This window comes from Taurulus bubalis, assembly GCF_910589615.1.
Source record: "Taurulus bubalis genome assembly, chromosome: 13".
NCBI lineage: Eukaryota > Metazoa > Chordata > Actinopteri > Perciformes > Cottidae > Taurulus > Taurulus bubalis.
Genome location: NC_136601.1, coordinates 13,707,597 through 13,721,142, shown reverse-complemented (window position 1 = coordinate 13,721,142; position 13,546 = coordinate 13,707,597). Strand labels below are relative to the sequence as shown.

The 13,546-nt window shown below is 40.3% G+C and overlaps 1 protein-coding gene across 2 annotated transcripts in view; it reads right to left on the bottom strand.

Moving 5' to 3' along the window:
* Positions 1–7,897, bottom strand: part of dock2 (dedicator of cytokinesis 2) — an 86,964-nt gene extending 79,067 nt beyond the window's left edge. For both annotated transcript variants that reach the window (XM_079228274.1, XM_079228275.1), the window contains exons 1-12: positions 7,733–7,897; positions 5,181–5,264; positions 4,665–4,705; positions 4,443–4,498; positions 4,262–4,358; positions 4,033–4,181; positions 3,635–3,770; positions 2,736–2,893; positions 1,489–1,570; positions 1,133–1,268; positions 729–804; positions 503–579 (exon numbers count right to left, since the gene is read on the bottom strand). In XM_079228274.1, the coding sequence (XP_079084400.1) occupies positions 503–579; positions 729–804; positions 1,133–1,268; positions 1,489–1,570; positions 2,736–2,893; positions 3,635–3,770; positions 4,033–4,181; positions 4,262–4,358; positions 4,443–4,498; positions 4,665–4,705; positions 5,181–5,264; positions 7,733–7,775 (1,135 nt within the window). In that variant the 5' untranslated portion in view covers positions 7,776–7,897. The remainder of the gene's footprint in view (positions 1–502; positions 580–728; positions 805–1,132; positions 1,269–1,488; positions 1,571–2,735; positions 2,894–3,634; positions 3,771–4,032; positions 4,182–4,261; positions 4,359–4,442; positions 4,499–4,664; positions 4,706–5,180; positions 5,265–7,732) is intronic.
* Between the last annotated feature and the right edge of the window lie 5,649 nt (positions 7,898–13,546).

Sequence of the window (13,546 nt, the reverse complement as noted above, 5' to 3'; positions counted from 1 at the left end):
GGAAGGACAGATTAGGGGTGAGCAATGTTAAGAACAGACATCTGGTGACCTGAGGTGCTCCGTCCATATCTGCTCGTCCAGTTTCTCCCTTCATATCTAGGTTATGCCAATGGTTTTCAGGAGCGAGAGGAAAGATAAAGGCTGAGTGAGATGAGCATGTAGTCCATCAATGTCTATGGGGAACAAGACAGTTTCACCCATAGGGGCTGTCAAAGTCAGCCATAAACATGAGGTAGCGGGCAGCGAGACTGAAGGCTGGTGAGGGAGAAATAAAGGGGAAGTAATATGAAGACATCGGCTCGAGGGCGGATGCCATCCATCAGGATAATGTCCGTCATATTTACCCACGGAGCAGAGAGAAGAGGTGATGAGAAATGTCCATTTTTGTCTGACTATAAATGACCGCAGCATACACAGTCCAGTGGGAACCTGTATTACACACAGGACCAGTGACTTTAAGTCACGTGGCTTACACACTAGGAAACAGAGAGAGAAGCCAAACCTTGTCCACCACTGTCTCCTCGCAATGATGTCACTTTGTTCAGCAAGGAGTGGAGAAAGTCATTCTCAGCAACTACCCTGAAGCACAAAAACACACTTCAGGAATACACAAAAACTGTTTGATTTTAAAATCGTGCAGATGCTGAGATCTTTACAAACAAAATGGCAATATTTCTATTTTATAACAGCAGGATTTGTGAGTAACAGAGAAGGAAAATGGGACATACGGAAAGAAGGGGATGAAAAACTGTTTCTCCTCATCACATTCGATCTTCCCTTTGATGAGATCACTAATGTCCATCACTGCCAAGAAAAGGAAAACAAATGTGTCGGTGATAACAAAATCAAAGAAAATGCGACAGAGCAGTTTCTGATGTGACTGTGACGGTAATGATTCACATCAGTCAGCAATGACAGCCTCTGAACATTTGGATTGAAATCTCTCTGTCACAAACTAGTCCAGCAAACACCCGATAGCTCTTTGCAGTGGTTGATTAAGTACCAACTTTTTTGAGCCAGTGGGAGCGACAATAATATGAGGATAATGAAAAAGTTAGGCAGTGGAATAAGGCAAATGAGTATAATAGTAATATTATTGTTATTATTGTTGTATTGGCTGATCTTCAAGTACCTGCTACCCCAAACGGCCGCCTCAGGCCTTGAGTGCATTTCTTGTTGTGTGTCTCTTTCAGGTCCATCCTGCCCACTCTCACTATCTGACAGATCAGGTAAATCTTCTCTCTGCACAGGTCCTTGTTCCCCAGGTCCTGGTAGAGACAAACAGAAAAGAGAACAGAGAAAGAAGAAAGCAAATAAGAGATACAAGGATGAAAAGATGGAGAAAAGAGGAGTTGGGGGACATCAGGTTAAGTGGGAAAGAAAATTAAAAAACAAGTCAATCTTCTAAGAGGAGATGAAGCTATTTATACAGTGCTGTGTCTGCGGTGCTGAGAAACTGTGTGATAGTGCCCTCCTTTGGTTACTTACTGTAAAGACAACCTTCAGGTTGTTGAGCATGTCAATCTCCTTTGGGAATCCTTTACTGCCCCAACGTACCAAATAGTTCTCACTGCATAAAGCATGGAAACAGTTGTTGTTACGGTTATGCAAAGCTATACTACACAATAGTTTAATATACAGCCACACAAAGTATATCATTTGAAGTTGGAATAAAGATGGTCTCATTCCCCTTGACTAAACTTTGCAGAGTCACTCTACTTGAGAAGATTAAAAAAATGTGCATCGACAGGACCTGATGGAACAAAAAGGTAGAGAAGCTAACTCAGTCTGGTAGAGGATCAGATAGTAGCCTGTCTGGTGTACATGGGCATGCTACAGTATACTATATAGTTATAATATACTAATGTGACATTACATGATTTCTGGGAAAATAAAAGTTAAAGATTTGACAATTTAGACTGAAGTTCTAAAAATACAACCCCTCTATTCCAAATAGCCTTTTTTTCTGACACACAAGCATGTGCCAGACACTGACAGAGGGATGAATTGAAAGAAAGACAGCAAGACAGACACACAGAGGTACAGCGGGGTGAATCAAAGCTGAGAAAAATTTCCTACAACATTCCTGTCACAAAAGCCACTATCTACCATTTTTTGCACAAAGACCAACAACATAAGGAACAATCAATCAAGCACAACAAGAGCAAATGAGACAGAATAAACCAGGACCAATGCCAAGAAAGTACGAGGCGATCAGTGGTGGATATACTTGAAGAAAACACGATCGATCCAGATCTATCTTGATACTCCCAGTTGCAGTGCTGAGACTTAGATATACACAGTATGACAGTGAGTGACAGGGCTTAGCATTAGCACTGTCAGGCACCACATAGCACTGCCAGTCAGTATCTGCTGCCCTATAATTTGTGTTGTTTGTATTCTTATTTTTGGTATCCCATTGTTCTAATTTAGTTTGGTTCAACAATGTAGGAGAGGACAAATGAGGAAGCAAGAGGAGAGGTATACAGGCAGTTGAAAGATGGGGTTGAGGTTATAAAATAATCAGACTTCCAGACTTCAACCTAACATCAGTTTGTTATTTTAAGTCTAAACAGACACATTTAAAATTGCATACGAATCTGGGACTTCAAATCCTCAAATCAACCTGAAAACAATACACTGAAAAGAAAACATCAACATGTTATAAAACACTTTTTGAAGCTCACTGAATGAGGGTGGAGAGACTAAATCTAAGAGAGAAGGACTAGTGACACCTGATGATGGTCTGTTTGATGGGGTCATAGAGGGACATGAAGAGCTCCGAGTCCTCTCCGATGCGACAGACAAAGTTCCGGACAAAGACGTAGAGGCTGTGGGTGGGGGAAGACTGGATTCGTGCTGAGATCCCACTGTGGTCCGTCTGGATGTTAGACTGCGGAAGAGGACATTAGTTGAAGGAGATTACCTTGGGGCAAGGGTTCAAGAGGATACAATGCCAGCCGAAAGCCTTCATTTCAAGGTACTGAGAAATCTGGTTGGCTGGTATATGAAATAATAGTTGGTTACTTCATTCTGGGATCTAACAGCTGGTTCATCCAGATTGTGAGTTTGTAAGGGAGAAGATAATTACGGAATCAAAAAGTCGTAATACAGTACGTTCTCTTCATACTAATGAATGAATGTAAAATAGGCTGTATGGAGATGAAATGAAGTCAAACCAATTTGCATGGAAGTGAAATCTTAATAAGGCTTGACTGACATATGATTGGCAAGTGAAATCGGTGGCTTTTTAATGCAGATAAAGTTTCATTACTACATTTCATCACTACTTTCTTCTTAGAAAAACTAAATGAAATGAACAAAATTACTATTTCACCTATTCAATCTATTATCTATTTAATAGATAGCTAGTTCACAATAGCTTTTCTATTTTTTTAACAGTTTCCCAGGATGAATCCCATGGTACAGATGTCTCTTGGAAGTCTTGTGCAGTCAAAGCACAGCAATATCAAAGAAGTTGCCAAATTATATTATATTATAATTGCAACATCTGCCATCACATTCACCCATGAGATTATCAGTCTGTCCCATGAAAGGTTCTGTGTGGCACTTTCCCTCCTGGGTTCAACTTTTTCTGTTCCCCACTGCACTGCCTTCTCATCTTTTGCCTTACCTGCTCCTCTTTGATGCGCTCATTAATCTTGGCTGTGGCCTCCTTGTGGGCCCGAAACAGACTGATGACACTCGCCCGTTCTGGGTCTAAGATGTTACCATTGTCATCCCGAACCACCTGGTCCAGCTCCAGGATCCTGTAGTGGAAAGCAGGAGATACGGCTCAGGTGAGGACTGGGATTGATTGAAGGCATACAAAGGACGGAGGACAAAAAAGACAATGAGTGGAGATGGAAATGCTGGAGGGAAGAAGACATAGGAAGGAAGGGAGGAAGAAGGGAGCAAAGAGGAATGCCATATAAAGGGAGAAGATGCTGAAAGGTTTGTGGTTAGAAAGATGTGTACAGAGACAGGAGAGAACTAGTGTGAACGAGGAATTTCGTTTTTAAGCAGACATACTTGTTGCCATAGTCAATCTTGGACGTGACTTTCTGCTTGAGCTCCTTGAATTCGTCACTGGGCAGAGTGCCAGACAGGAGCTGGGAGCGCCACTCCATTAGCTCACACATCAGCCCCTGGACCTGCTTCACACGCTTTTGTTTATTGGCCTGGACAGGGAAATGCATAGTGTTACACTCAGACATACACACATTCACATACAAGGGTTTTTGCTTGTTTGTTTTTTTACCACAAAGAGTTGCTTCCATATGCTTCCCCACTCCCGCAATGTGGTGGTAACCTCCTTTACTAAGGGCATCTCTGCAGACATCACTAGCTCCTGATCTCTGTAGTCACACACACACAGACCAAAGAAAACATAAGGTCAAAAAACCTTTGGAGTTAGATAAATACTTGTTAAATGCACTCACCCTTGCTTTTCAATGACGACTTCCTTAAGATGAACAAAACTGGCAGGGAACACTCCCTGGAGAGGAAAATGCATGGGGGAAATGAGGGGAAACAATGTATAAGTTGTAGGTTTCACCTTTCCTATCCACAAAACAAGAAAAGTGTTGAGTTTTTTTCACCTTCCTGCTAAAGTCAATGTGATGCGCTGTCTGGTGTAGGAAAACAGGATAGTGAGGTCTTACCCGTTGGGTATTGTTCCTAACCAAGTAGCCTCTGTACCATCCTGAAAGACAAATTGACTGTCACCTTACTTCCATATTGACAAGTCTACATGTGCAGGCCTATGTTGACGGACTGAAACCTAGTGCAAAGCTAACTGGTACAATAATCAAACAGAGTTATGTATCATGCACCATAAGGCCTTAGTTTTATTCAAATGGATTATATGAAATACATAAAATAAGAGTGGCAAGAAATGCAGACGTACAACATATTTTACTTTAAGAAAAAGTATTGGTTATGAAAACTATAAGTAGTCACCAACTTTTGTCATTTCGACAATATCTTTCATTTTGCTTGAGGCGGCTGGTTAATAATAGATGACCTGGTTTTAGTATTAGCCACATATAATGATGCAACATATTAGCATACATTGAATGTTTCACGAAAAACATGTGAAAAAATATCATTGAAAGGTTATGTACAACATAAGTGATACTAATAATACTTCAAATGTTTATGTTTTGAGATATTCTTACCATCGCAGACCTCCTGGACCTGGACCGCATCGCCGACCTCGAGGGAAAGCTGCTTCTCTCCGTTGCCGACAAAATTCCACTTAACTAAAGAGGAAATAATTACAGCCTGATGATGGGTGCAGTTGATAGGCCGCTGTTTAATGGCAATGCAATTCAAAAACCAATACTATGTGATGAATGTCAGCACGGGCAGGAAGCTAGCGATAATTTGGTGGGTGCAGTGTTGTGTTTTTAAATACACATACAACGTGAGAACAAAGTGCTCTTAATTGAAACTCTTTATTCCTCAGCCTCCATGATGTCCTCCCGATGAGGCCCCTGTTACAGGTTTGTGCTTCCCACCTGAATCCCCGCTGGGTCCTAAATCCCTACATGTACTATTCATTATGAACATCCATTAAACATAGGTGAACATCAATGTACCAACATACATTTCTAACAAATATCACAAGGAGCAGCAGTGAGCGAGCGCCCTTATCAAACTGACATGAGGTCATGACCGCCGGTCACAGAGAAGGAGAAACACTGAAGTGAATCAGTGGAAGAAAGCTACTCCTCGTCTAAGATGAATACAAGTTGAAACTAGTTCACGTCAAGCCGAAGTGAAGCGTGGATCACCTGTCACCAACAGAACTAACCTGTAGGTTTATTCCTGCCTATTCTTACTGACCCCTCAGTCAGTGAACCCAAAGATATGTACGGTACATGGCCACTTGATGGACTGTTGGCAGGCGAGCTTGCTTATACAATATTCACACTGTGCTGAAATAATTTGAATAAAAGCTAATCAGTTATGATATTGACTTTAAAAAAATAACGCTCAGCAATGTGTTAACCAATAACGTCAAACATTGCCTGGTTCCTGCATCTCAAACTGTGACACATCAAATATAAACTGCATGTCCTTGAGCTCGGGACCGTTGGCGGTCAGATAAACGGGCAATCTGAAGATATCTCTGTCTCTGGGGAATTGTGATGATGTCAAGCAGCTTTATTTGCATGGCACATTTTAAATCAGAGGCAAAAGGCAAGTCAAAGAAAACCATTCAAAATACATTAAAAACTAGTAAGCAACAAAAACAATTGTAATAAAATCAATTAAGATAGAAGTCAATTTATAAAAAAACCTTCAATAAAATATATTTTCATAGTCATTTCATAGACTAAATAGTTAACCTAAAAATTATTCTGCAGATTGAACAGTAGTGAAAAGGCTATACTTCTCATTAGCAGCCTTAGATTTACTGCATAATTGAGTACAAGCAGCAGTGGTAGCAACAGGTGTTTGCAACAGGAATAAGCAATGCAGCAGCATGGCATGCAGAGCAAAAGAGTGGACAGAGTTTTAGCAGTAACTAGCTGCACGCTGCCTCCCTGCAAAGAGTGCATTAATATTAGCTTGTTGAAATTATGCGTCGTAGTGAAGCTGTTGTTGTCTGATTGTCTGCACGAGCTCACCGGCTTGTTTTGCTTCTTCCTATATTTCATGGCTGAGGAAAACAAGCACTTATACACAAAATGAAGGCTAATAATTCTGACTGTATGAAAAGTTGCAGATTATTTCTGGACCAATACTTCAATTGAAATGCATAATTATTTCAAAATGAAAACATAAGTGTGTGTACAGTTCATAACATTATATGGTTTGGACAGTATTTCTATGTGCGGCTTCAAAGAAAATACGTCCCTCCTTCTTCCACTTCCTGTGTTGTAGTCTTACACAGACCAGGAAGAAATTAAGTCTAGATACTGTAGATAAACAACACTTAATTGAGTAATCTTATTAGTGATTAATAAAAAATGTAAGATAAATACATTTTCATATTCAACGTCAATCTTAAAATATAAACCAGAAGAAAGACTTAATGACTTCATTACTGTCTTCATTCGCTTCCAATATAAACTGTATGCCAAAGTAACTGATAAATCAATGCATCGTCTGCAACAAGCCAGTGATCCGCTGCTATTACATTCTGTATTTGAAGTCAAAAATCAGTATTCTTCTTAAGCTGCTGTCTGTCTTGCATATCGAACGGAAACACATGCTGATCAGCTCGGCCATATTCAACCCACATGCCAGATAAACTACAGATTGTAGTGAGAAGTTGAGCTTTACCCATCTGGTGCCAAAAGCAATCTCTCCACACTTAAGCATGTCATTTTCTTGCTTCTGTATTCATGAGCTGCATAGTGTAATGCATTAGGATTGCCTACTAACTGCCACTCATATCTCCATCAGTTTAGGATGGATTGCAACTTTATATCTGATTTCATCCACCAAACAATCCAGTTTTTATACGTTCTGTTGCATTGAAGGTAAATGGTAAATATGCTATAAGGATTTAAGTTATTTTGAGGGAATTACATGTGACGTCTACATCCTAAAGTTCTGTGAGGCCGTTAGCACCTGCTCACATCCTGTTAAGCAGGAAGTGATGGGCATCTATTTCTCTCATTTTTATTCATAGCACGAGTAAATAGAGAGACACTATAGAAACATGTATGTGCATGCACACATAAAGACACAGACAAGTGAGCTCATACTGACTTACCTACACCATACCGCTCCGTGGTGGTCCTCGTCCAAGGAGCCATGATCACATGTAGCCCTACTTTCTATTTTGAGTCTTGGCTTTCCGATTCACCTCCTAGTCGTCTCTCTCTCTTTCTTTCTCCCTCTCTCTCTGTTTTTTGAGTGCCTGCTCAACTTTACTTTACTTCTGTATTTTTCTTTTTACTTCAAATGAAAGCAGCAGGCCCATCCCCCTTTGCCTCTCTTCCTCTTCTGTCTCTCTTCTCTTCCTGACATCAAGCCGTTAAGGGGAAGTGAGTGAGTGTGACAAGGTGGAGTCCTGTCGAGCCCACAGGCCTGCGCAGTGTGTGAAGTCTCCATTTTGCTCACTTATCTGTATTATAATTGAATGTAAAAAGGTGTTATTGTTGCAGTAGGGGGTGAACAGCATGCACGTTTTATTTGTGATCCAATCTAAAATCTGATCAAAATGAGTACTGTACAGTGTACAAAGTCCATGAACGGTCGATAACTTCAATCAATAGTTTACCGGCTCACACTGTGTGCCCTTACCGCTTCTCTTTATGTGTCATCCCTCAACCTTGTGAAATCCAAAGTGTTTGAAGTTGTAAGACACAGCGTCTCAGGCACTGGAGCTGGATGTTGTATTCCTGTATGAATAACTTTACCTCAGAAAGGGAAAAATCGGATGGTTAAACACCGTACTAATAATTCTGTGCTTCCAAAAGATACTTTAAAATAAATTACGAATATAAAATGCTTATATTTCAAGAAGTTTCTCTGAGAAATGGTATCACTTATTAAAGCAGCAGCTCAAACAGCAGAGGATGTTGCCAGGGTAGCTGAAAGTTGACATAATACATAGGACTTTTTTTATATTACTGACCCTGACTGACTCTCTTTAGATTACTTATGGACTACTCTCTGATACGTTCAAGTAGATAAACAGGAACATGTTTTATTTGTTACTAAATTATGGATAAAATAGTAACATTTAGCATTCAAATGCTGCATTTCTTAACTAAAACCAGCCATCCTTACAGGTTTTATTATCAGCATGAAGTTCCCTGTTGAGTTGTAATAACGTCTGTTTAATTAGAAGAAACTCCACTGGCCACCTTAATGAACTAATTTGTAAAAGTTCACCTTCCTCCTCAGTCAATTGTATAACCCTGGTGGTAAAGAGTTGCAACTAAAGTCTCACTTGAGTCTACCTGAGTGCAAATATGGATGACTTCAATCAGCCCATCTGAACAGTGTGAAAAGCATCTCTAGTTTACACCAGAACAGTGCAAATACTGTCAGTGACCCTCGATGTTCTTAGCACTTTAAATGAGCCAATAGTATTTCTTGGATGGCCAAATTTATGATATAAAAGGTTGCTGGTTTGCTCTCAACCAATGAGAATGTCCAAACTTAATAAACGGACAATAAAGCTGATTCACAACTTGGCTACGTATTTTACCTGGCTTTCTCATCCCTTTCCGCTGCCCCTGCCATAAGTGTATACATGGGTGTGAATGGGTGAATGAACATGTAGTGTTAAAGCGCTTTGAGTGGTCGGAAGACTAGAAAAGCGCTATAAATACCATTTACCATTTCACATCTCATGTCTTGCACACTAACACTAGCATGATTGTTAACGAGCTAGCGAGCTAAGTGTGACGTGTAACGTTATCTTATGATGTGTTTTATCCAGCAACTCTTGTTTTTGTTTTTTTCTATATCTGTTTTGCAAGTCCACCATCACTGCATCATGTGTTAGAATAAAGAAATACAAACAAGCCAGAGCGTCGTTTTACCCGCCATAGCAGAATAATAATGGGTGGAGCCATACCTTTGGTTAGGTCTGACACATCGCCGTGGGGATAGGGCTGGCTATATACAGTATGCAACATGCAGCCAAAGTTATTTCTTAAATTAAATTTGTCTCGCACACTAACACATGAACAAATGGATTATTTCTAAAAAACATGTCAATACTTTGCATATCCAAAGGAGGGTAGTAGAGAGTTCTAAATATGTTTTTGTTTTATTCCCCTCATCTTATCTTATCAATATATGGCATATTTTAAATTTCAATGCTAATGGCATTTGAGGTATCACTGCCAACTGCCTTTTTCACACTATACCAGACAAATAAATGATCCCTTTCCAGACTCTCCCTTGAATGGGAACACTCCAAAGGTGACACCCAACTATGAAGTGAATTATTAAAGATATCATTGATGAGAGTATCGACACAGAGGTGGCAGTGCCAGAGGTATCTTCACTCGCTCAGAAACATCACAGAGTATGTTGTTATGGAAACATGAGGGTGTTGTTGGATTCAATACTGACAGATAGGTGAGTATAGAAACAGGTATAAACATGGGAGGAGGTGATACTCAGTAACATGTGACAGAATGTGTTTGCTTTAAAAAGGAAAAGTGAGAGAAAGACAGACAAGTAGATGAAGAAAGGAGAGAAGGGCCGAAGAAAGAAAAAAATGATTAAGAAAGATATGTTATCGCATAGTTCTGTGAAGTGGAACAAAACTGGAACCTTGTTGCTGTGACACAAGGAGAAAGAAGGGTGGAGCTAAAAGGTGTGTGGAAAAAACCTGATTTAACCAGAGATGAAGTGATAGACAAAAGATTAAAAAGAGACAGCAGGCAGAGTCTATAACAGAAGGGAAATGCACAAAAAGAAGATATAACTCAGCATCAGCTGATGTGAACAAGGTCACAGGAACTGAGACACAGAGGTGAGACTGATAAGGAACAGGGAGGCAAAAAAAGACTAAAGTTATACAATTTGATGTAATTAAGAGTTGTGAATGTTAGCCTGCAACCCGGGAGATGCCTTTATAGGAAACGCTAGAGAAGCCACACCAGGGGCCATAGCGCATGAAAAATAGATACGAAGGCTGAGTAATAGGCTGCACCAGAAATAGAGAGATTGATTGAGACATCTTTGTAACCAGTGCCAGTTCTCATAGACTTCCCCGAAAGCCATCCCCCCATGAAGCTCTAAAGACGTATTAAACTGTTTAAAGTTTAGAGTGCAGTGGTATTTGTGTCAGCATGAGACATGAAGAAAAGCAAATCTTAAAAGATATTAAATGATGCATACCATGCCTTCCTGTGTGTCTGCCCCTGGTCTGCTCACTACAAACTGGACTTTTTTGCCAGCAATTCCATTAAGGCTGAACGCAACAGGTTGCTTTGATTATTCTTCCCAGTCTCCAAAGGCAGTAATTCTAGCAGCTGCACATGCAAGTAAGAAGGCATGATTAGAGAATGGAGGAGCTAATAAAATAATTTCAAACGCAAATTACCAGAGAGAGAGGGGGAGAGAGAGAGGGGGAGTGAGAGAGAGAGAGAGAGAGAGAGAGAGAGAGAGAGAGAGAGAGAGAGAGAGAGAGAGAAGAGAGCGCGTCTCTGTGGATACTCTGTGGAGCAGAGCAGCGGGGGCAGTCGTCTCAGTAAAGGAAAAGCAGCACGGAGGTGAGTTGACAAATTCCTACTTTATAATTGCTGAATAGATTTAATATGTAATACATTTGAAAACGTAGTCAATACAGCTGTGTTTGTGGTCTAACAGCATAATGGAGTTTGACTCAATATTGCTCTGAGTCTGCATTGATTTGCTGGTATGCATTTCAGCACCAAACAAGAATATTAGAGGGAAAAAACCATGGTTATCAAGTAAAAGATAGCGATAGTGAGGCAGTATATGATTGGTTATTACCACATTTGACCTCTGTCCTGACCAGACTCATAGCGTCACATCCTGGTCTGAAAGTTTGTCAGCTCAGTGGTAGGAAAACAATTAATTTATTTTTACTAATTTATATCTTATCGTCAAATTCCTAGCTCAACTGAGTCAATCCTGAGGCTGGTGTGAGCATGTGAACTCTGCACAAGGACAAATATACAAAGGGGTCATATAATCAGTACTGAAAATGAGGAACTGAGATTATGCCGTGTGTAATTTATCTTGTATTGGTTGCTCCATGACATATTTTGAAGTTCTACATTTAAACGTCACCGTTATGTTGATAAAGTGCCTGTAGCTGATGCTCTTTTTATATTTAATATGCTTTTTATGTTTATATGCTAATTATTACTAATGCTAACCACATACTTTACCTGGAGAAGTACTATCTGACATCAGATATTTAAAACAAGAAACACTAAATCACGATCATGGCAGTAGCCTAAAGAAAAGCAAGTTGAAGGAAAATATATTACAACAAAAATGTTGCACATCATTACTCAAACTGTGGGGGTTAACCCAAGTGAGCAACACAAGTAAATGTGCAATGTGTGTATTAGCTAAAGAGAGAGGACGTGTCATGACCTGGTCAGGGAAGCATACCTTCTAGTTCCAGGTTTAAATAGTGACCAGAAAGAGCAACTATCAGAAATAGTTGCTTCTGGACAAGTGTGTTTTTCTATACAAATGTCTGTGTGTACTTTGCTGTATGTAGGTTGCTGCATCCAGAAGCTGTAATGTTGACATTACAGAGGTGCGGTGAGGATAAGACTGACACATTGAGAGCAATCCATTATCCCTGTGTGACCTCAACTTCAAACTTAAAGTTTGCGTCTGTCTGAGACACAGAAATGCATGCTGGTAGTATCTATACATATTTTATGTGTCGGCTCCCCAACCCACCCCCGTTGTCTACGTACCTATCTGACCTCACGTCTGTCGCTCAGTTAGTTTATTTTCACGCTTCGTCAAGATTCCACAGCTTCCTTCCGCTGGTCAGGACACACAACTGTTACCAAGCAACCCACCATGCCTTTCTCTCTCTCTCTCTCTCTCTCTCTCTCTCTCTCTCTCTTGGTCGTTTTCAGTCAGGTACAACACAAAGACAAAACAGGAAGACAGACACGCACACACACACGCACACACACACACACACACACACACACACACACACACACACACACACACACACAGACCCATTCATATCCACGGTACATTCACAAAAATGAAGACAGTTATAGATGTATTTGCAAAAGCAGAGGAAACGATTGAGCCAAGTATTTTTGCTCGATTGAATTACATCAGAATAAATGAAGCATTCAGATGTCTGATTGTATTATCTCTGTGATGGCCGCTGCATGCAGGGACATCTGTGAGCCTATTCAATATCAAAGTCCTCACTAAATAAATGCGTATTGGCCTCATAATAATTCCTTGCTTTTATTTGTATGTGGGCCAACAGAAATCTAGATAAAACAATCTACAACTCTGCTAAAGATGGCAGAAGATGCATAATAAATATGAACCCCTGCTTTCACTCTCACGTTTGTCTAATCTTTAGACCACTCTGCAGTTGACCGACCACTACCAAACAACCCGTGTGACTAAGTGCATGGCGTCATTGCGTGTACTTGGGCCGGGCAGTACTGCTTACATAAAGCTCTCTACACGTTTCAGCAGCATTGCAGGGACATGGCAAGTGGTGTGTTTCCTGAGTCATCTTGCCAAACCTCCTCACAACCGTTAGGAGGCAGATATACGCTGACAGTGATTGAGTTTTAATGGGCTGAATGAATTAATGGGTTATTTCCTGCGATTAATCTGCAGCAGCCACATAAAAAAAGTGAATTTGACACCCGTATCCCAATATTTCAGTGGGGCCAAATTTCCTCCGTGTAAACATATTTTAACACATTGCATTGCATTCGTGACAGTATACATGACTACTTAGTGATTGGGCTGAAGAAGAGCATATATGTTTATCTCTAAAAAAGACACAGCTGGCTGGTTAAAAAAGGTCACATAATGAATCCTTGGTATTTGGAGAATCTCAAATCAAGCCACGAGTCCCAGC